A 23,424-nucleotide genomic window follows, 5' to 3' on the forward strand; every position below is an offset into this window, starting at 1 on the left:
GATGCTGGGGCCATCACCCCACTCGAGAGGCAGGCGGGCTGCAGTAGCTGAGTGTGGGCAGGCGGGTCTCCGCCGTCAGGTCAACCCTGACACCTGAGGAGCGGTCCTGCTCCAGGGCGGGACCCTCGGCCCCAGTGAAGGTCAGCACCCCTGGGCTCTCGGCTACCCCAGGGGTGGCCTCAGAGACAAGAGCCCCTCCCATACCCACCCTGTGGGGAGAGAGGCTGCGTGCGGAGAGGGGTGGGGGTCAGCTCATACTCATGCACATTTAGCAGGGCCCTTCCCAGGACAACGGCAGGCTCCCCAAATCCCTCCCAGAAACACATTTGTTAAAAGAAACTGAGCAAGGCCAGAGGTTGGCTCAGAACGAATCCACGCTTAGTGAGTTCAAAGATATTCAGACAGATGGAAACAGCAGAGAGGGAAGCGGGGGCTGGGGCGTGCCGCAGGCACACAGGATAAAGAGTGGGAGGCCCAGGGGCTGGCTGGACAGTGAGGAGATCCCTCTGCGGCCCTCGGGACCTCCAGCTGGGGCTGGCAGGCAGGCTCTGAGAAGCAGATTTTGGGGGCTGTGACGGTTAATTTGGGGATTCCAGGGGCTCCCCGTCCGTGCTTTCTTTCAGCTTGTGCTTGCGAAACAGGCCATAGAGGACCCGCAGCGTGCTCTTGGTGTCCTTGTTCACGATGTCTGCGGGCAGGGGAGAGCAGGGCAGGGTTCAGGCCTGGGCAGGGGGTGGCCAACCGTCCACCTTTGCCCGGGACCAAGGGGTTCCCTGGGACACAGGCCTTCAGTGCTAAACCCGGGAGAGACCCCGGCAAACCAGGACAGTCAGTCAAACTAGGCCTGAGTCCCAGGACCCAGCACAGGGCGTGTTACCGCCTTCCCCTCCCCGGCACCCTGTTGTGGGGCCCCCAACACTGCAACTCCTCCAGGCCTCAGCCCTCCGGACAGTCCATCCCCAGGGACCTCAGTCCCCCATCTCCTCTCCCCAGGACCATCTTCCACCACTGGCGTGGGTAGGGGCTGTGGACACAGTGCCCCTCCTAGGAAAACTCAGCAAACGCCAGGCAAGAGGCTGCACCAACACACGGCTGTCCCCACGCCCCGTGCCCCGCTCTGTGGCGCTCGCCCGAGGCTGGCTGCTCACGAGGGCCCTGCACTCACCTTCGGGGCTCACGGGGTGATTGAGAAGGTCTTCATCCTTCAGCAGCTCCAGGGCCAGGGTGACGTTGTGCAGCTACAATGACAAGACCCCATCAGGTGTCAGCACGATGACCCATCGTGCAGCAAGGAGGCCACCTCTAGTGGGAAAGGCAGTCCCTGAGGAAGACACCCAGCCCAGGGATCAGGGAAGGCTTCCTGGTGGAGGTGACACCTGGGGGTGAGTCCTGCCAGGTGAGGGGACTAACCAGGGAAGGGAGCATGGGTTCATCCTGATCTTTTCCGAAGCAGCCGCGAAACCCGTGAGCAACAGACTCCCTCAGGAACAGACAGCTGAGTTCCATGGGTAAAGCATAGGTGAGGAGACCGACGTTCAGAGTGGCCACAGGGCTCATCTGAACTCACAAGACGGAAAGTGTCGGAACCAGATGCCCGCAAAGCAGACTGGGGGCTGGAGGAGCCACCTCTACCCAGGTGCCTGCCCTTTGTGCCACCCCTCTGCCTGGGCTGGCGCCTGAGACACCACTCTCAGCACTGAGGAGAATACCCGGGCCAGAGTCAGCCCCACCCAGGTTCGGATCCCCGCTCAGTCCTGGGGAGCCTCGAGCAAGTCCCTTGGTGCCTCGGGCCCTCCACTCATTCCCTGCAAAGTGGGGTCTCCACCATCTCCCCTGATACAGGACCCTGGGTGGCGGGCCGTGGGGAGCCCCATCAGCCCTCGGCTCAGAGCAGCCCCTCTGTTAGTAGAGTCCTGCCTTTTCACAGCTAGTTTCTCCCTGGGGCCTCAGATCCCACCGAAAAGACCCCTGCCCTTCTCCTTGGGGCAGCAGGTTGGTGTGGTAAAAAAGAGGACATGGGGCAAGGCAGGACGAGGCAGGGATAAAGCTGGCTGAGTCCCCGACTCACTGGCACCTCAAGCAGGTCCTTCCTTCAACTGTCTCAGGCCCACCATGCTGACTGGATGTCCCAGACTGGTGGCTGGTCGTGCCGGTCCCTTCCCTCCCCATCTGCCGACCATACCAGCCCCAAAGCCCGCTTCAGACAGGCCAGGCAGTTCCCATGGCAACCTAGCCAGGGGCCCAGAGACCCGGCTGGTAGAGCAGCAGATAAGCAAGGCCCATCCGAGGAGGCGGCCCTGCCTAGGCCGCCTGCGGTCACCTCCTGGTGGGTCTGGGCAGATCTGGGTTAGATGTCTGTGCACCCACCCCACTAGGTCACAAGTCACAGGTCAGACAAGGCATGTATCCTGCCTGGGCCTTTGTCCCCTCATCTGTACAAGGGGAATAGTGCATCTTCCAGAGGCCTTTCCAAGCTGCTGTGTAGATCCAAGTGTGATGGTGGACACAGGATTGGAACCACAAGGCAAGACTTGAAGGTGGAATAATAAAGGCAGAGCCAGGGCTTCCCTGCAAATTCCAGCTGTCCGGGCTCCTACAAGGGCTGGGAAGTGAGGCGTGTAGGAGGGCCTGAAGCCCCTGAGAAAGAACTCTGTCTGAGAGGGAAAGGGGCAGGTCACAGTCCTGGTCCGAGGGCACAGGGCAGGGTCAGGGGGAGCGTGTTCCGCCCACGCCAAGGACTCCTGCCGCATCCCGGGCAAGGGGCCAGAGTCCTCCATGGCAGCTGGTGGCCGTGAGGGGACCACGGGGATCTGGAAGGCAGCAAGCAGAGCCCTTCTCCACGGGGGAGAGTTGATGGAGCATCAGATGGACAGAGGCACTGAGCTGGGTCCAACATGCAAGAGAGAGAGTGGCAGAGGCTGGGTCACCGGCCCAGCAGGGCTGTCCCCTCTAGAGCCCGTCAAGAAGAAGAAACCAAGGTCGTCACAGGTGCCAATGCTCCCAAGCAGGTGAGACACACCCCTGGGGATGTCCAGACCAGGTGGAAGCAAACCTCAGAGTGAGGGGCTAAGACCTCCACTGCTCGTCCCGTGCTTTGTCCCCAAGTCTTCCCCCGACTGGAAAATTCTGGAAAATGAGGGTTACAACTGTTGCTATTATTCTCATTCTCATCATGAACACTATTTACAGGGCGCACAGAAAGTAAATGTCAGTGTGAGAACGACACCCGGGCTGGGTTCCCGCGCCTCGCAGCCCCGCCTTTGATGTGCTCACCCTCTAAGCCCACATCCCCACAGCGTGGTCCGGGGTGCAGAAAGCCAAACAGCTTTGGGAAGCGTTAGCTTCGACAAAGTTATATGGAAATCCTCCACTGCAGAACTTCTCGGCCTTGAATATGTTTTGGTGTGTCATGAGCCTTCAAGACTGTGCATGTTTACCCAGGTGACTTGACCATAGGATCCATTTGTCACAGAGCAGCTCACGGGACCAGTGTCTTGGAAAAACTTCCTTCACTTATTTAAAAAATATTTATTGGGCTTCCCTGGTGGCGCAGTGGTTGAGAGTCTGCCTGCCAACGCAGGGGACACGGGTTCATGCCCCGGTCCGGGAACATCCCACATGCCGCGGAGCGGCTAGGTTCGTGAGCCATGGCCGCTGAGCCTGCGCGTCCGGAGCCTGTGCTCCGCAACGGGAGAGGCCACAGCAGTGAGAGGCCCGCGTACCGCAAAAAAAAAAAAAAAAAAAAAAAAAAAAAAAAAAAATTTATTGAGCATCTACTATGCGCTGGCCACGCAACAGGGGCAAACCCAGACCCACTGCCTGCCCTCGTGGAATTTGAGGATTGCTGCCATCAACTAGAGCGGTGATCGCACGTGTTTCTATGGGTCACACTCCTGGGTGATGCTCAGTCTGACCGCTCAGTCTGACCAGGAGCAGCTGCCCCAGGCTCCAGCCTGATCCCACCACGCTCCACCCAAAGCATCAGTTTTCTTCGGCGCACAGTTTGAGATGATGAAAGTACGGAGCTGAGAGAAGGTTACGACCCAGAAGGATGCATTCAAATCGTCCCGGGGAGAAATAATTGCATGTAGGAGGAAACCAGAGATTCTTGGCCCAGTGCTTTCATTTCTGCGGAGAAAATGACCGCCTCTCTCCTCCACCCGGACTCCTCTGCCCTCAGGGAATGGCAACCTCACGTAGAAGCCATTGGCAAAGAAGGTCTGATAACGAGAAATTCAATTGCCAGAGGCCACGCTGCAGAGATAACAATTACTGGCCCTCTTCAGCTCATGACTTCCTCAGCATTTTTATTACACATTCCTGTGGCTGAGATTTCCTACAATAGTCCATAAAAATGCATCCTTGGGGCCTGAGCTGAGAGGCTGCTTCATTTCCCCCACATAGATTGTGGCTCATCTTTGGAAGCCGGTCCTGAAGCCGGTCCTGAAGCTGGTGGAGTTGGCAGGCTGCCTGCACACAGGGGCCTTAGAAGTTGGGACATTTGTCCCTGGCTTGTAACTAACTAGGGGGTGGGGGTGAGCAAATAGTGGTCACACCTTGACATCCCATTACTCAGGTGTGACATCCCCAACACCTGAGTAACAGACAGGGGACCCCTGTGCTGTTCTGAGCCCCTCGTCCCCAGGGGGCCCGCGTGTGACTTGCCCATCTCCATCCTCCCACCCTCATCGCTGATCACACGTGGGCCTCCTGTCTTCTGGGTGAAGGTCAGTGCCACGGCCTCAGCCTCACTCTGACCCACCTAAGCCCCCCGTCCCCGCAGCTCCGGGCGAGCCTCCTTCTGGGCCCACCACCCCGCCCCCATCTCCCATGGGGCTCCCCCTGGCTCCCCGAGAAGGACGCAAGGAGGCGGCTCTGGCTTTGGAGACGGACGAGCCTGGATGTCAGTCTGACCTCGACCCTAACTAGTGGTGTGCTCCTGACCAGCTTACTAGCTCTCTCTGAACTCAGTTTCCCCAGAGCAAAATGGGGATGGGGAATAGTTCCTACTCAGAGGCCCGATGTGGGGGGGAATTAGCAAGTTCACCCAGGGAGGCAAGTGCCTCCCTGGGCCCAGCTCTGCATCGTCTCTTCACCACACACCACAGGGCTCTCCCACCTCCGCACCAACGCCGCAGGGCCTCCTCTGACCAAGAGGATGAAGAGGAAGTGACAGCACCCCAGGTCTGAGCCTGCGCCTTGTGTGTTCTGCTTTGTCTCTGTGTCCCTGCGGTTGCCGTGAAAAAACCATGCCAGGCTCACTGCCAGTCCCAGGAGGAGGACGAGAAGCACGTGGCAGAGAGCTGGACCGCCCCAGTGACCCCAACCTAGATGGCCTGACGCCCAGCCCAGCCCGCACGAGTGGTGGAGCCCAGCCAAGCCTAGAGCAGCCAAACCTGGCCGACCCGCAGATCCATGAGAATGAAGGATTGCAGTTTTAAGCCACTGGTTGTTTGGCTGGTTTGTTACACAGCATTTTCGTGGCAATAGCTGACTAATACAGTGCCTGGTGAAGGACGAGAACTTAGGAAGTGTTGACCACTGTTTCTACCACCACTAGAGCTACAAACACTGCACCGCTCTAGCCTGTTTGCTTCTCAGCTCTTGGGAATCTGAGCCCCAAATCAATCTTCAAGTCAAGAGCACCCCTGCCTCCTGGGAAGGTGGAGATGATGCCCACAAAGATGGCATCTTCCTGATGCAAAGGGGGAAATGTGGGCTGAGGGTTGGGTGGCCAGTCCTGGTGTCAGACCTGCCACTGAGTAGCTGGATGGCCCTGGGCATGTCCCAAAGCCTCAGTTTTCCCCTCTGTAAAATGGAGATACAACCCTGCCCTGCCTCCCTCGCAGGGGTATGGAGTGAGGGAGAAATGGGATAAAGGGCCAGGTGAGGCTGGAGGCAGGTAGGAACTCCAAGAGAACGTGAGAGTAGCCATGGTTCGGGGCCCCATAGGATGCCCAAGAGCTCAGAGGGGATAAGGTGGTCAGAGCCGACCACCCGGCTAAGGGGGCTGAAGCAAAGCAAGAGGCAGGATGGGCCTAGAGAACGGCCTGGGAAAGGTCTGGAGATGCCAGAGGCCCAGGCAGAGTAAGGACCACAGGCGGGCAGTGAGGCTGCAGCTGGGGGTCAGGCAGGCTGGGAAGGCGGGCCTGGAACATTCGGCAGGGGACCGGGTAGGTCAGGCTTGCAGCCAGAAGCAGGGACAGACAGGGCTGCAGATATGTGGGGGCCAGGCAGAGATCGAAACTGGAACTGGGCCAGGGTCAAGGGTGTACAGGCTCACCCCCCAACCCCAGGCAGGCCTTGAGGTTTGAACCAGCCCCAGGGCCATGGGCACATCAAAGGGGACCAAAATCTTTCGTTTTCCCAGAAACTCCCCAAGGCTGGCACTGGGAACCGGCACCCAGCCCTGCCTGGTGTCCCCTCTCTGTGGAGGGGTGAAAGGGTGCCCTCCTACCCTGGGTTGCCGCTGAGCCGTCCCTGGGACCCTGGTGCAGACAGAGAGAAGCTGGCCACCTGGGGTCCTGGGCAGGTCTGGGGGACCAGAGACCACATGCCCCTGTGGTCTGAGGGGTGGCAGGGCAGGAACTGTGAGTACATTTTAGGGGCAAAAAGCCTGAGGTGCAGGCAGAGACCAGAGCCCCCCTCCTGGACTAATGCAGCCATCTCCCAACCAGCCCCCCAGACTCCAGGGTCCACGTGGGAACTCCTGACCCCCACAGGGCCAGAACCCCTGCCACATCCGAGCCTTGGCTGACTCTGTTCCCTTCCTGTGGGGATGCCCTCCCTAGTTAACGCTGCGAACCGAGCCCTAGTCAAGTTCATGGCCACCTCTCACGCAAGGCCTCTCCTGACTGCTGCAGATCCTACTAACCACACTTTCTTTCAGGTCCCGCACCAGCCCACCCACCATGAACCAAGGCACTTCATCACAGCCCTAGAATACCATACATCACTGAGAGTCCAGCAGGTGGAGAGTGAGCGGCCCTCAAAAGCAGGAGCTGTGTTGGATTGTCTTTATGGCCCACGGGGCCTGATGCCAAGAGGACCTCAGAAAATGATGGATCCGGTGCATGGGTGAATGGGTGGGCGGACAGGTAGATGGATGGATGGATGGAAGGATAGATGGTCAGGTAGATGGATGGATGGATGGATAGATGGGCAGGTGGATGGATGGATGGATGGGCAGGTGGATGGATGGGTGGGTGGATGGATGGATGGATGGATGTGCAGGCAGGTGAATGGGTGGATGAATTGGGTGGATGAGTTAATAAATAAGTCAGTGGGTAGGTGTGAGGGTCTATGGGTGAGGCTGGTGGATGGATGGGCAGACATATGGACAAACAAAGTTTCCTTTCACCCTTACTTCACCTGGAAGTGAACAAATAAAGACTGTTCATGCCAATTTCCTAGATCTGTCTACCTAGAGGTAGACCCCTGAGGAAAATCTTTGGAAAACTTACCATTTCCGCAGGAGATTTGGGAGTGAGATAGAATTCCTTCAGGTGCAGGAAGAAGCCTTCCAGTTGTCCAATCAGCAAGAGTAAGATGACTCCATCTGCAAACTACAAAGGAGGGAATGGGAGGCAGATAGCCTGGAGGATGCCCTCTGCCTTTTACAGGCTGTGTGACCCTACGGAAGTCACACAAGCTCTCTGAGCCTCAGGTTCCTTTTTGAGAAATGGGGACGAAACCCTGACCTCACAGAGTTGTCGTAAACAGCAGCAGGTATAAAGCAGTTATTGGTTGCCTAGCACAGAGCATGCGCTCAATAAAATGAGCTATTTTTACATTTTCTGTAAAATAGCTTCAAATCATTTTTTAAACCACTTACTGTTCCACGAGCTACAGAAGGCCAGGCGAAAACAGAGTTAAGTGTAAAATAATTCCATCAGGAAAAGGCAGAGAACAGCACACCGGGCTCATTTTGCTGGCTGCCACATTTGTATTTGTCTGTTTTGTCTGTATGTTCAGAGATAAAGCTGTCACCCTAGCACCAGCACATCATATGCTAATATAATCGTATTCAATCTCTTCAAAGACACAAAACACAAGATTGAATATTGGAGGAAAAGCCAGCACGCGAAGTCCTTAATGGAATTTCCTCATAGTAGGTCTGTTCTGATGCTAATAGTTTGGCATATTCCCTGGTAATACCACCAAAATACCGGGGACTTTAATATCCACATGTGCCATTATTCTGCAAATGTCATTATTTTACCAAGGGAGAGATAAAGGTGAAACGGGTAGAATGTAAACCTAAGAAGTCATCTTGTTTATTCCCACATAAAATGCAATAAAACCACAAATGTATTGTTTATTATGCGTAGACAGTGTGTCAGGTAATACACATCATCTCATTTCTTACTCACAGTTCTCTGAGGTTGGTATCCCTGCACCCATTTTAAAAAAAGAGGAGCCTGAGGTTGAGAGAAGTCCAGGTCCAAAGCCACACGGCTAAGGTGAAGGAGGCGTCCTCAGAGCCCAGGAACAACACGTGCCCATCTGCTATCTCCACCCTGCAGTGTCACCACACCACGTCACACACAGACTTCTCACGTGGCCGCCGTGCGAGTTGGTGATGGAGCACAAACTCTGGCCTCAGCAACCTGGGTTCAAATCCCAGGTCCACCAGTTAACCACTGTGTGACCTTGGACAAGTTAATTAACCTCCCTGGGCTTCATGTCCTCATCTGTAAAATGGGATAGTATCAGTTCCCACCTAAAGAGTTTGCTGGGAGGAGTCAGTGAGTTAATGTATGCAAAGCACTTTGCTCAGGGCCGGGCACATGGTGAGGGCTGTATCGGCTTTAGCTACCAGGCACAGGGGTATATCAACCCCGTTCCCCGCTGGCTAATGTCAGGCTGTGCCTGAGACATCAGCAGCTCCAGTGACCAGACCTGACCTCACCACCTGCCCCCAGTCACGCTGTGTGAGCAAAACCCACGTGGCCCGACCCCTGCACCACCACGCCCAATTAATGCGCCCAGGGTCCAGCAGAGGCTCCATTGCTGCCCTGAAGGCCCTGGGCTGGCAATTAGCTTCACAGCTTCTCTGCGCCCCACTGTGTTGAGGGAAACCACAGGGCACAGCATCCTCGTGGGAGGCCACGACCCACTGGGGAAGGCTGACCTCCTAAGACTCTGTTCCTGCCCCAGAACAGTGGGCTGGGCAACTCAGGGAGTCCGCAGACACGGGGCTGTGTCGGCACCTACAACTCCTCCTGGCACACGGCACAACCTAATAAACGCTGCGAGCGAATGCAGTTAGGGAAACCTCATGTGCTTTGAGTCTTGGGGTTGGATAGACCAAGATTAATTTTGAAAAAAGCTGAAAAGTAGTTATTTTACAATGAAAAGTAATAACAGCGTAGACAAACCCTGAGATCCCCACTTCACAGGATCTCCGTCGTGCCCCTGATTGGCAATACTGCCTTACCAGCAACATCCCCATTGGAGAGGAGGACCCCAAGGTTCCAAGAGGTGACACACGCCGGGCCACATAGGATGGGCCCAGGCTCCCAGTGCCCTGTGGAAGCCCCACCCCAAGCCCCTTCCCTGCCCCAGACCCTGCAGCTGAGTCCCTACCTGGGTGTCCAGATTCTGCACGGACAGGCCCAGGCGGTCCAGCTTCTGGTTGACGAAGTTCACTATGGCCTACCCAGGGAAGAACAAAGGCCCCACGTCCCCAGCTCGGGTTTGCGACCTTCCCACTTGGGGTCACAAAAAGGCCCCCCGCACGGCACCCGGCGCACAGCGGTTGCAGAGTGAGGACCCGATTCCTTTCCCTTTGCCCCACTCCCACCCCCAGACTCAAGGCAGGTGGGCGGTGGTGGGCGGGTGGCAGGAGGTACTCTTGGAACTTTGACCTCTCTTACCTCTTTCACAGCGTTCACTTTCTCCGGAGCCAGCTTAAATAATTCATCAAAGACGTCCTCTGCAGACAGATCCATTAAACACCTCATTACAATGCTATTATCTTTGGGCCAAACAGGGACTTTTTTCCACCAAAGTTTCTCAGAATAACCAGTCTCGAGGGAGACGTAGTTTTATCTCAAGGTTCTTGAATTAAAGAACAGGCCTGGGTCAGAGTCACTGCTCCCCTGGCTGTGTGGCCTGGAGAGAATCGCCTCCCCTCTCTGTACCTTGTTTTCCTCATCTGTAAAGTATGGCTGATAACAACTACTAGGTGGGATCATTGTAAATATCCAGTCTGGGAGCAGATAACACACTTGTGATGGTGGCTGGGCACACAGTAGGACTTCAATAAATGGCCATCTTTCCTGCCGCGGACACCATCCCTTCCTCTGGGAACTTACCCTGCCTCCTGCTGGTCCCCTGCTCCACCCACAAGCCCACGGGAACCGCCATAGGTGGCTGAGCAGGGACCAGCCCCGCACTGATTCTTGGCCCAGCGGTCTCCTCCGTGCGTTTGTGGATGGGCAGAATAAGGGCACCCAGCCCTCCCAGAGAGTCTGAACTTTGCTACAGTGCACAAACGACCAGCGCCCTCAGTAGCTGAGTCATGCCCATGGAGCTGCATCTTAGCAGCTCAGGCCACGGGTCCAGCCTCAGAGTCCTCAGACTAATGCCCTTTTCCCACCAGCTGCATTCCTACTATTCGCAGCTATGCAGCTCCTCATCTTGCCCTGGGGAGAATGCTCCGCAGGCACTGAATACCCAAGCCGAGTAGAAGAATCTCCCTCTTAATTCTGCCAATCAGCTGCTTGTGTGACTCTGAACGAGTCACTTCGCCTCTCTGTGCCTCAGTTCCCTCATTAGTGAAGGGGGAAAAGTAGCGCCAGATAGCATCATGCACGTTAAAATGCCCCATAAACCAATAAACATGGTGGAAACACCTGTGGTCCCTCCCAGACCTCTTGGCCTGTGGTCAGTGAAACTGTGTCCCTGAAGGAGCCAGGAATTCAGAGGCCAATGTGCACTCGGATGTCACAGGCCAGAACAGGATGGACGTGCTAGAAATGGTTTTAAGGAAGCCCTTTTCCGTGGCTCTGCCCCTCATTGTGTGACCCAGCCTCATGCAGCCCCCTAACAAACACTGCTCCCTGGGCAACCCCTGTGTCCTCCGGCTGCCCCTCCACACACGCACACACAGGCATCCGACCAGCCTCCCTCGTGCCCTCCCTCTCTTCCCTTTCCCCACTCAACCTTTCTCAGCCCCTGTTCTCAAAAGCCCCTCGCAGGTCACTATTTCCTCCTCTGCAGGTGAGGATCCCTTGCCCATACAGCTCTTTGTCCCAAGTGGGTAAGGTCCAAGGAGGAAAACTAATGTTAAGATGGATGGATGATGAATGGATGGGTTGGTAGATGGATGGATGGATGGATGGATGGATGGATAGAAGGATGCACGGATGGGTGGATGGATGGATGGATAGAAGGATGCACGGATGGGTGGATGGATGGATGGGTGGGTGGGTGAATGTACGGATGAATAGATGGATTGGTATAAGGATGGATGGATGACCAACTGGCCAGGCAGACTGACTAAGGAATGAATGAAGGAAGAAGGAAGGCTGGGTTAATCACTTGATTGGTGAAGATCCCTGTCACAAAAGTAGCAGCCAAGTTAGTGAACAATCACTATTAAGCACTTACTCTGTGCTGAGCACATTCACAAGGTATCTCTTCACCCCCACCACCATTCTAAGAGGTGGGTGCCATTATTAATCCCATTTTACAGATGACGAAACCGAGGCACAGACCAGTTCAGACACTTGCCCAAGTTCACGTGGCTAATAAATGGGGGAATTAGTGTTTGAACCCAGGTTGCCTGGCTCCAGAGCCCACACACTGAACACTCCATAGTTGCTGCTGATGGGAATTATACATCTCTCTACCCATATGAGCGGTATCCTAAGAAGGAACAGCCAGATCCATGGACAGACAGACAGAAGGAGGGACAAACGGACAAGAGGGCTCGAGATACACACAGCAGACCACAAAGGAACCGTGAGCACACCCAAAAATCAACCTGTCATCATGACATGTTTGTCTCCACACGTATCCAGCAGAAAAAGATTCCCTAAATTAGGAAAGTACTCACTCGAAGGTTGGTCCTTGTCTGTGCTAAAAGGAAAATTGTAGGGGGGGAGAAAGGAAACACATGGTTAAAAAACAACATCCTCAAACCTGTAATCTCTTCATATGACAAGACCCGGCAGTGGGAGGGTTGACAAAGAAACTGGGGAGCTGCTTTTTCCTGGCAGCTCTATAAGCAGGCAGGGCCCTCGTGAAAAGCAAATGGCAAATGAGGTTCAAACCTTCCCCTGAGGCTCCCACACCTAGAAATGTCTGGACTGTGTCCTTTTTGTGGCTGCTGCTTTAGTTTGCGGGGGGCATATTACACACACAATAAAAGCACACACATCCTAACTTTAGAGCTGGTGCATGTTTACATATGCACATGCGTGTGTAATCACCACCCCCAACAAGGCACAGAACTTTCCTAGCACCCGCAATGTGCTCCCCCATCCCATTACACCCCACAAAGGTTACCACTGCTCTGATTTGTCCTGTTGGCCTTTCATTTTGTCTGTTCGTCTATGAAATGAAATCGTATGTACTCTCTTGTGTCTGGCTTCTTTCACTCCCTTTTTATTGTTTCTGAGTGGTTTTTCTTTGACTTTGCTGCTAAATTCTCCGCCCCAGCGCACCTCCTAGAAGCAAGGTTCTGGGCCCCAAGTAGGCCGAACTCTCCCTGGAGAGCCGGGCGGCCCCTCCGTCCGTGGCCCTGGCGGGTGGAGAGGGCAGCCTGAGACCCAGGGCTCAGCGCGGGGGCAGCCGCCAGGAGGGGCACACGTCCCTGTGCTGCCCTCACAGACATTTCGGAGCTCATCAGCGGCTGAGAAGGGTGATTTTAGGGCTATGGAGGGAGAAGGGGTGCAGCGCCCGTGACCGCTAACTGCACCCCCTCCCTCTCAAGTTCCCCAAACACACAGCCTGAAGCTTCAGCCTTGACAGGGCCCCGTGCAGAGCCGCTCAGCGGCTGGGTGACAGGGAGGTCATTTAGCCTCCCCGAGTGGGGCTGGGGCTGTGGTGGTTCGAGGCGGGGACACTCCTCTCTCCTCCCAGGGTGACCTTGGGAGGGTAAACGGGCTGACGAGTGCACGGGCCCAGCTGGCAGGAGGGACCAGCAGCAGTCTGATTCCTCCGCCCTCGGCCATGCTCGGCTCACCGCCTGGACCACAGACCTTACTGTCATCGACTGGCAGAGGTTTGAGCCCTTCCCCCCGCCCCATCCGCAGCGAACATCCAGGAGCCGTAGACCGGAAGGACCTCAGGGCTGGGGGCGTACAGGAGGGGGAAGGTCCCCTCACCTACATCACCTATAACTCTCACAGCAGCCCCAACAAGTAGGCACGGGTCCCCCTTTATCAGAGGCGTGTGGAAGCTCAGAGACGGGGAGTGACTTGCCCAAGGGAACACAGCTCAGACACGGCTGATCTGGGATTTCAGTCCAGGTGGGGCTGGCTGCCCAGCCTGTGAGCAGAAGAGAACTGAACTCACCCAGCTGGGGTTGCTGAGGATGGAATGGCTTAAGGGAGCTGAAACAGCCCAGTGCCCTGCACACAGTAGGCCTTCAGTAAGTGTTAGACCGGAAAGGAGAATCCACAACTTTCCTTCAAAAGGAGCCCACTCTCAGACCAAAACCGGAAAGACCTTTGGCCCAGACCGGGGTGGGCTGCGAAGTGGGGAAGCCAGGCAGCCACATGTGGCAGGGTCTGGAGAAATGCTGCCCGGCAGGGAGAGCCAGGGCCCCTCCGCAGCTCTTGCAACTTTGCAAAGATGAGAAACATTCTGCCTGTACCCAGTAAAGATTCTACAATTCACAGGGCAGAACAAGGATCCCAAACCCAGGGGCCTGCAGCAGGGCTGGACTCCCGCCCAGGGATCGGGTGCCCAGAAGTGTGAGCCTACAGGTGGCAGGAGGGAGGGACCCTTGGCTGAGGTCAGTTACAATCTCCAACAAAAGGGAGTCCAGGAATGCAAAACGGCCATGTATCCCTGGAGAGATGACGCAGCTGGGTGTTGGAGGGCTTGGGTCGGGGGTACAAGGTACATGTATGGTTTCCTTTACCACCCAGGCAGTCAGGAGTTTAGGCCACAGGCCAGCCTGGTCCCGCACTGCTAAGGCCCTTCTAAAGGTTGAACTGCAGCCTGCAGTTCAGAGATGCCTAATGGGACCCCCTGCTTCTCCCAGACCCCAGGACTCTGCGGCTCTCTTGTTGCAGAGCACACGTGCCCGGCCCTCGTCCCGATGTGAGTGTTTCCAACTCTGCCACGAAGGACATGCTGTGCAGGTGGGTGTCGAGGCAGAGGGGAGAGCTCATTGGCTGATCGACTTCTGGTGTCCTGCGTGCGCAGACAGGCGAAAGGCCGACAGCTGGCTGACCCGGGCATTCCAGGTCCCAGCCCCACCCCGTACACAGTAGGCGCTCACTAAGCGCTGGTGGCACCGGTTGTAAGTTTCACGCCCGGCTGCGGAATCTCCCCGCCACCGATGAGGGTAAGGCTTCCCGGCAGCACCCGGCTCCGGGTGTTAGGAAACCAGCCCGGGGTTGGGGTCCAGAGACCCCAGTTTCCGGGTCCCTCCTGGCCCCCGGTGCCTGCAGTGTGACCTCATGACCGAGGGCCAGAGCCCCTTCTGCCCCCAGCTCTGCCTGTTGTGCCGGGCTTTGCGGAGGGTGGAGGGCGAGCCCAATGCAGGCCCGGCAGCAATTAGAGCCAGTGGGCAGAGTGAGGACCCCTCCCAAGAAGGTCAGGCAGGTCTGCCCCGCCCCCGGCCCCAGGCCCCAGGTCCCACCGCCCATTCCTGAGAAAGCACAGCCGGGCCTTCGGGTCCGGTCCCTCCCTCACCTGCACTCAGTGAGTTGCTCCACCGACATCTCCGATTTCAGGCCACTCTTGGTGCTCTAGGAAAGAGAAAAGGGGACGGAAAGGGGGAAGCACAGAAAATTCTAGGACCACGCCTGCCACCAGAGGAGACTAGTGGCCAAAGCAGCCCCAAGGGACCCAGTTTACTCTGCCTCATCCGCTCCTCAAGGGGGCCTCCTGGGCAGCCCTCACCACTGGGGCCAGCTTAATTGTCCTTCCCACAGGCCTTGAGCCCCACGAGGATGGGGACCGCGTCTGCCTCGTTCCCCAGGTATCCCCAAAGTCTGCCCAGTGCCTGGCTCACAGGGTATCAATGGACCCGTGTTCATCTGAATAACAAATGAATGAGTGGGTGAATGAATGAATGAGTGGGTGGGTGGGTGAATGAGTGAATGAGTGAGTGAACGAATGAGTGGGTGAATGCATGAAGGAATGAAGTCACCTCTGATTTACATATGTGTAAACAAAGCCATGACACTGCTCAGTGGAGAATTCAAGTCAATTGTTTTGAACAAGTAAGAGAGCTTTCTCCTGAGTTTGGCTGGACTCAGTGTGTTCTGTCGGGTGCGTTAAAGGGAAGCCGGCTGCTCCCCAGGTACCCAGGGGCTGGAGGAGGGGAGAGCGGAGAGCGGAAGCAGGTGGGGCCTGTTTCTGGTGCCCGGGGTCTGTCTGAGAGAGAAGCATGCTCCCGGGGCATCAGCTACAGCAGAAGTCCTGCACGTGCTAGACACCCCGTGGGTGAAGAAACCCAGAAAGGTCCCTGGAACCTTCGTCACACCCATCTGTCGAGGGATGAGACCATCACAGTGAGAGGGCAGTGGCTGTGGCCCAGTGGTGTGAAGACTCCAGAAAGGCCGTGAACAGATGGTCGCTTATGGCCCATGAGGTTGCCATCAGCCAGGACCTTCGTGATGCCTCAGGCAGGTGCCATCTGCTGAGTAAGTGGGACTGGCCGGCCCACAGAGACCTCCTCGTGGCCTCACTGGACTCAGCATCTCCCGCCCACAGCTCCAGCCCAACCCCCCACTGCTGTCCTGGTGGGATTTGGTGTTTCTCATGGCTCCCTGGAACTCACCCCAGTTCAGGCCCCGCCCCGTGCAGCAGGCCCCCATCCAGGGTGTGGCGATACGGCCCCGAGATGTTCAGCCAGCAGGCAGGCATCCTCCGGCGCCCTGCGCCTTACCTCCATGATGATCACCTCCACCTTGACATTGGGCGGGAGGGACAGGTCCGGCTGGAAGCACTTGGCCAGGGCCACGAGGAGATGCAGGGTGGCCAGCAGGTCCTTGTTGAAGATGCCTGGGAGGGGAGGGGGCACAAGGTCAGAGCCCTGGGGGACGACCAAACCTGGGGCCACGTGGTGGGTCCCTTATCGTCACAACCACCCTCTGCAGGCCAAGGAGCTCTGTGTCCAGCCTTCAGGAGAGCAGAGGTCCGGAGATCTACATTTGGAACCTAAAAATAGTCACACTTTGCCCCAATCATCCCTATTCTGCAAGTACAGCCCAAGGGCACAATCTACCCTGTGGACGGGGATTTTAACACACAGATGTTCACTGTAGTGCTGTCTAAACAGCTAGATGTCCTACAGCAGGGCCCTGGGTGAACAAATTGTTAGATTTAAGCTGAATGCGACCTGACTCGGGGCCAACATTACAAACATCAATTATTGAATGTGAGACTTGCAGTGGCGAAGGTAGTGGCAGGGGACCCAACAAAAACCGGGTTTGAAAACTGTTACATCCTCACCACCCGACCTTGGTGAAGCTATTCAGTGTCTCTTGGCCTCGGTTTTCTCCTCTGGAAAATGGGGAAGACGTAGAGGTTGGAAGGGCAGGAAATCATACCGAATGGTCAGCGGGGTGGGGCTTTGCACACTCCCATTTCTTACGAGCAGGCACTGCAGATGCAACTTAGCTAAATTAATGAAGCAGGACGGTTAGTGCCCCTCTGACGAGGTAGATGAGGGCGCGTGTGTGATGCTTGGAACTCAGTAAGCAGTGGCCGCATTATGAACAAGGCTGCGTTTTATCACCCTCGTGCTGTGCCTCAAGGCAGCACACCCCGCAGCCCGAGTAGGGGGCTGGGGCTCTGCCCCCCCCTCCCCTGACACCAGCCCCACGCACTCTCCACGCTCCACTGGGCCTGCTGCTCCTCCACCTGCAGGCTCTGGCCGGCAGCCTCCAGGACCACGGCGAGCTTGCGCCTCTGGCTAGCCGCAGTCAAGGCGATTTCCTCCACGTCCAGCTTGACTCCAGTCAGCTTCTCTGAGGGCAGGGGAAGGAGTAAGAGGGTGAGAGAGGGTGGGAACGGCTGGCGGTGGGGACAGTTGGGGCCCCTGCGGGCGACCCACAGCTAGTCTGCTTCCTCCAGGGAGGCAGGGTACTGCCCTTCCTCATGGGCCACGCACGCTGCATGATGGGGTGAGCTCTGCCCCGGGCCCACCTCACGTTGACCGTCCCTGTGCCCCCCAACCCCAGCCTCCCACACATCAACGCACTCCTCATTCCTGTGGGGCAGGGTGGTCCAGTGGTTAAAGCCGAGACCCCTGGCTCCCCTACTTTCTTCACAGTGAGACCTTGGACAAGGTACCAGGCCTCCCAGAGCTCAGTTTCCTGGTCTGTAAAACGGGCATAGTCACAGGACAGAGTTGTTCTGCAGATTAACTGCACCTGCTCCGTGGCAAGCGCTCAGGAAGCCGTAGCTCATGGGACTGTCCTGCAGCCAATATGCCAAGGGCACCGCAGAGGGCACTGGGCAGGCCCCAGGCTGGCCCAAGGGGAGTCGGGCCCACCCAGCCCTCCAGGACTGCCCAGCTTCGGAAGCAGCCACTTACGGAAAAGGTGGTGCAGGATGAGTCCGTCGAAAATATCCTCCTCCAGGCTGCGGACCACGATGTGCTCGGGCAGGAGCTCAGCATTGATCCACTCCATCAGCACCTGTGGGCCCCAAGCGACAGCTGGCCCGGGGCCACTCCTCACCTGGCCTCTCACCAGGCTCAGCTCTGCCCTCCTCCCACCAGCCAACTCCTACCCGTCCTTCAAGGCCAGGAAAAGCATCACCTCCTCTGGGAAGCCTGCTCTGATCTCCCAGGCTGAGTCCGGGGCCTGCTCCGGGCTCCTGAAGACCTGAGCACTACGGGCTATTGTTTGTTCTGTGTAAGGTTTTGGTAATACACGGGTGCCGGTGTCCCGCCCCCTCCCGCAAACTTCAGCAAAGCCCGAGGGCTGTCCCTGGAAGTCAGAAGTGCAGAGAAGCAGCCCCCCATCCCTTTAAGGGAGCAGCCTGAGCTACAGGGGACTTGGTGGATAAACACCCCAGCTCCTCTGCCCCAGCAGGAAGACTCCAAGGTGCCCGCTCCATACTGGCTCCCAGAGGTTCCCAGCCGGCTTGAGCTCTGACAACCATCACCTGCTCCATCACCCACCCTGGGTGTCTCCTTCCCACCTGTCTTACGTCCCTGCTCCCCTTCCTTGTCTCCCGCGATTACCTCCCAACTCAATATTTGCACCTGAATCTTTAGTTCAGGATCAGCTTCTGGAGGAACCCAAACCATGATGAAGTGTCAGCACGCCGCCAGGTTTTCCTCTGTGTCCCAGGGCCCAGTAGAGGGAAAAGTAGATGGGGGGATGGACAGAATGGGAGGGAGGAAGAAAAGGATGGAAAATGGGCCACAAATCCTCTAGGGGGTCAAAGGTGGGGCAGGCCAGGAGGCCTCCTTGGAGGAGGCAACAGAAAGGCCCCACGGAGACTACAGAAACAGGGCAGAGGAACATGGAGGCCCCAAGCCTGTGCCCAGCTGGTCCTATAGCCAAGAAGAGTACCAAGAAGCGGGTGATGCATGCCTATACCTGCCCACTTCTCCAGCCGTCCTCTGCCCCGGGCAGCTGAGCCAGAGGAGGAGCAAGAGATTGGGGGCCAACAACCTGGGTCAAATCCCAGCTCTGTCACTGGCCAGCCATGCGTCCCCCACAGGCCAGGTCACTTCTCCGAGCCTCGCTATCTGCTCCCTGGGATGCAGGTGACAACAGATCCCTCTCTCCACTGCCGTGAAGTTTGCTGGGGTCATGTACGTAAAGGCGCACAGTCGGTGCTCGATAAATATCCCTCCACGCAGCCACTCAGCAAGTCTCCCAGGGGCCTGCGGGATCGCCACCCACCAGCCTGAGGTCGGGGAGGGGAGGGGGCGGCCTGCGGTCCCCACCCCAGGAAGACAAAGACTCCTCCAGAGAAAGAGGGTCAGAGAAGGAGCCACACCTTTTGCAGTTCTTCAAATTTTGGATCCTTCCTGGAAGTGGGCGGCAGGAACTTGTTCTTTTCTCCTGGAGGCAGAGATGAGCACGTGAGCCTGGGGACCCTGCAGGCCGCCCGCGGAGCTGAGGAAATCGGCCGCGCAGCCCCACACGCGCACACACGCGCACACACACACGCAGCCATAAACACACAGGCACGCATACATACACACACACTCGCACACAGAGACACACACACACACACCTGCACAGACGCACAGATGCACAGACACACGCACCCACACACACACGCAGCCATAAACACACAGGCACGCATACATACACACGCACTCGCACACAGAGACACACACACACACCTGCACAAACACACAGATGCACAGACACACGCACCCACACCCACAGACACACACAGACACACGCAGTCATAAACACACAGGCACGTATACATACACACGCACTCGCACACAGAGACACACACACACACACACACACACACACACACACACACACACACACACACACACACACCCTGAGCACCAAACATCCAAAGAGATTGATTTCCCGGACACGCCTCATCCTCTGCACCTCTCTTCCTTTGCCCATGCTCTTCCAGCCTCCCCCCAATGCCCTCCCCCCCCGCCCCCCCACATTTCCCTCATGAACACCAGCTCATCCTCAGACACTGTAGCATTTATATTTTGGGAACATACTTAAAGTCGAAAACTATTTCTTGTCTATCTGGAATTCACATTTAACTGGGCATCCTCTGTTTTACCTGGCAACTCTACTCACATATATAAGAAGGAGCCACGGCTCAGATGAGCCCAGATTCCCAGGCTCCAAGGGGCCAGGACAGAGTCCACCGGCATCTGTCTGGCTCCCCCATATGGGCACGACACTGAGGCTGCCTGGCTCGTCCTATGAACCCCAAGACCTGCCTGGGTCAGCATCTCCTTCAAGTTTAAGAACCTCAGAACCCACAAGGGTCAGGGCCAAGGGGGACCTCTGGAATCGAGTCCCAAAGGATGGGGCGGGAAACTGAGCCACCAAGTGGGGCGGCCTTGCCCAAATCCACAAAATGCATTGCCTCTGTGTTCACGTGGCCCAGCTGGAGACGTCTAGACGGTCTGAAAACCTCTGCGTACCACCCAGCCCCGTGTGTTCAGACGAGAGGAGGGCGGGCCCTTGATGGACGCTTGGGGAGAGAGCGAGCAAGCACGTGAATGGCTGTGGCCCTTTCCTGGAGCAGATTTCTTGCCACTCTGAATCATACCATGTTCCAGCTCTGCCTGCCAGAACTCTAAGTATCTCTAAACCAACTCTGAAACAAAAAATAAATATTTTTTCAAATCACGAAGCCCTACCACCCGAACTGCAATTTTCCTCATGATGTTTTCCAACCTGAAACCACTTATAAACCGAGAGCGCCAGTTAACGGAGTCGGCCCCGCGACCCTGGACTTGGTGCTCTGCTACGTTACTCCCTGAGCCTCAGTTTCCTTGTCTGTAAAAAGGAGGTAAAAACACCCATCCTCAGAGTGATAGGTGAGATGCTGCGTATAAGAAGGTCTCAGCACAGCCCCAGCCCAGAGTGGGCACACACAGCAATCAGTATCCTGACTGGAGATGTGCGGTTATGTGGGATACGGGGATAACTCTGTGGAAGGTTCCAGAAGCAGGGGGTCAAGTATAAAGCAGAAAGCAGAGGCAGAGGCTGGACAGAACCGGGTGTCCAGCTGACAACTTAGAAAAGCAGTGCAGTGCCCAGCACGGCTTGTTCGATTCTTACAATGCAGATCCTCTCCCCATCCCCCACCGGCACGGCACCTTGTGAGAGTGTCCCTCCGGCCGGCTGGTCCACCGTCCCGGGGAGCTGCAGCAGGTTGTAGAGGGGCTCCGGCTCCATCACTGCCTTGCCGGCCCTGGGGATGCAGGACACAGGACATCACCCTCTGAGTCACTCTAAACGCACTCTGTGTGTCATTTCCTCCAGACCAGGAGACACAGGGAGAGAGAGGGTGGGAGCTGGCTTTGGATGGACAAGTCACCGCGCTGCCCGGGCAAAGGGACGGGGCCCCTGGTGAGAGGGAAGCTCGGGGCCAATCCCTGCAGGACACAGGTGCGGAGAAAGGCAGCGACTGAGGTCTCGACCTGGGCAAAAGCTTGGCCGGGAGATGGGGTCCTTGGTCAGGCGCAGGGCGGCCAGCCCATGGCCCCACTACAGCACACGGGAAGCCCACCCACCCTGGGCAGTAGGACCAAGGGAGCAGCCCACTTCTCAGAGCTTGATGGATCTAGAAGACCCTCGGGCTGAGCTCCAGGGGGAAATCTGGGCGGGCCGCGTGGAGCCGCTATGGCTGGTTGCAGTGAACACACCGATGGGTGACATCTGCAGACCAGGAGCTCCTGTGGGGGCAGGGTTGGGGGACGGCAGGCCTGTCCTCTCTGGGCCCTGCGCCTGAGTCGGGGGGACACAGAGAGGCACCGCAGACTGTGAGTGGACGGGACTGGCGTGCAGGCTGGGCTCTCAGGCGGGTGGCTTGGCCCTAGCTGGCCCCAATTCTGAGTGAGGTTCTCCACGATGGGGCTTGTCACCCCGGCCTGTCGTGGTGGTTTGGGGATCTCTTTGCTCGCCGGGAAGCATTCCCAGAGCCCACAGGTACCCTTCTTTGTCCTTGCCGGGGGCAGGGGCCAGGCTCCTCCCAGGCCCGGCAGATTCAGAACCTCCTTCCTGGTCCCCTTGACTCACTTCCTCTCCTGCTCGGCTGAGGGCCCCGCCCTCCCACTTTCTCTCCTGCCCCTGGGTCTTCCCCAGCACTCCCAACCGCAAGCGGACATTTGGGGCAGGGGCCTCAGGCAGCAGAAGCTGGCGGTCAGCTCCAGCCCCGGGGAGGCCTGGCTGGAGCGGCAGGGCGCAGAGCTGCGGAGAGATGGAAGCATTCGCAGGGCTGTAGCCACCCTGTCACACTGGCAGCCAGCCTGGGGACACTGGGGCACTGTCTGTGGCTCCGTCCTGCCCTAAAGTGTGGGAGCGGGGAGAACACAACCACTGGGCCAACTCCATCCCCTATATTCCCAAGCTTCCTTTTGGAGGGGATTCGGTTCAAAGGGTGTGGCCAGAGGAGAGGGAAGAACTTGGCCTGGGGGTTGAGAGATTGGGTTCCAGGCTGGCACCTCCTCATTCTGGCTGTGTGACTTTGGGCAGATACCCTCCCCTCTCTGGTCCTGATATTTCCTTACAAGGAAGGGCTGGACTCGATGCTCGCCAAAGGCAGCTGAGTGGACGCAGAGCTGGGGGCGGCCTCCAGCCATCAGCAGCCCCGGGCAGCCCCTTCCCTGACCTGGGCCTCTGTTTCTTCCTCTGGAGACTGGGGCTTGCCTTTCTCTCCCCAACACACCGGATGAAGCTTAGGGGAGGTGACAGGGTGGAGAGGGAGACTCTTGGCCTGGCTACACGAGAGGTGGGCCAGTGCCCTTCTGGCTGTCTGGGCCTCTGGGGCGGGAGACGGACAGCCGCCTCTAAGCCTGGGTGGCGAGAGGGCCACCGGGCGCAGGGTCTGCCTTGCCGGCTCCCTCCCTGTGGCGGCTCAGCTAAGCCTGTGCTCTCTGGGTTCCATTCCCTCGAGGCCCCTCGGAGCCCTCCCTCTCTCCGTGTGAGCTCAGGCGGCGGAGCAGAAAAAGCCCCAGAGGCGAGGACTCACCTGGCTGCTTTCTCCACGCCAGGAAACGAAGACCACGGAGCGCAAACAGTGGTCCCCGGATTCCAAACCAAAACAGGTTCCGGGTTCCCTAGGTCGGCGGGGGCCGCGGGGAGGCAGGGGCAAGGAGCTCACTTCCTCCGGGGCCTGTGGCTTCTGCCCTTCCTCCTTGCCGGGCCCGTAGGGCCTGATGCTCTGAAAGCGAAGCCGCTGCAGCCCCACCGAAAGCTCTGCCCCTGGGGCCCAGCCACACCTCTTTCTCTCCCTCTCGCCTCCCCAGGACGCAAACCAAGCCAGTTCCTGAGGCCAGAGGCTGGGAGTCGGCTTCCCCCAGGCCCACCGTCAGCAGACTGTCGGCTCTAGCTCCCCGCCCCCAGCCTGGCCGCCCCCGCTTGCTCTCCTGGACCACGCGGGAACCTGTACTAGCTGGGCTCGCGTTGCCAGCTCCACTCCCACCCCACCTCCCACCCAGGAGTTGTTCTCCACAGCGACCAGAGGACCCACTTCACACCCCAACTCACTCAAAAGCCGTCAGTGGTGTCCAATAGCTCTTAAAATGAAATCCATATAACTGATTCA

At 57.4% G+C, this 23,424-nt stretch overlaps 1 protein-coding gene across 1 annotated transcript; it reads right to left on the bottom strand.

Annotated features, from left to right (window-relative positions):
• Positions 1-358: 358 nt before the first annotated feature.
• On the bottom strand, positions 359-23,003 carry PARVG (parvin gamma). The gene is made up of 13 exons (XM_007453926.1): positions 22,849-23,003; positions 20,975-21,069; positions 19,153-19,217; positions 17,732-17,834; positions 17,022-17,162; positions 16,079-16,194; positions 14,878-14,933; positions 12,065-12,087; positions 9,879-9,937; positions 9,589-9,657; positions 7,464-7,565; positions 1,166-1,238; positions 359-688 (listed from the first exon to the last, which is right to left on the bottom strand). Exons 2-13 carry the CDS (start codon positions 21,051-21,053, stop codon positions 579-581), a joined length of 996 nt encoding a protein of 331 aa, XP_007453988.1. The 5' UTR covers positions 21,054-21,069; positions 22,849-23,003; the 3' UTR covers positions 359-578.
• Between the last annotated feature and the right edge of the window lie 421 nt (positions 23,004-23,424).

This window comes from Lipotes vexillifer, unplaced genomic scaffold, assembly GCF_000442215.2.
Source record: "Lipotes vexillifer unplaced genomic scaffold, Lipotes_vexillifer_v1.1 scaffold382, whole genome shotgun sequence".
In the NCBI taxonomy this organism is placed as follows: Eukaryota; Metazoa; Chordata; class Mammalia; order Artiodactyla; family Lipotidae; genus Lipotes; species Lipotes vexillifer.

Coding starts and splice junctions, on each gene's coding strand:
- PARVG (XM_007453926.1), bottom strand. CDS start 21,053: ATGGAGCCGGAGCCCCTCTACAACCTGCTGCAGCTCCCCGGGACGGTG. Junction 19,218..20,974: donor CGGAGGGACACTCTCACAAG/GTGCCGTGCCGG, acceptor CTCTGCCTCCAG/GAGAAAAGAACAAGTTCCTG. Junction 14,934..16,078: donor TGGAGGTGATCATCATGGAG/GTAAGGCGCAGG, acceptor TCTCTTTCCTAG/AGCACCAAGAGTGGCCTGAA.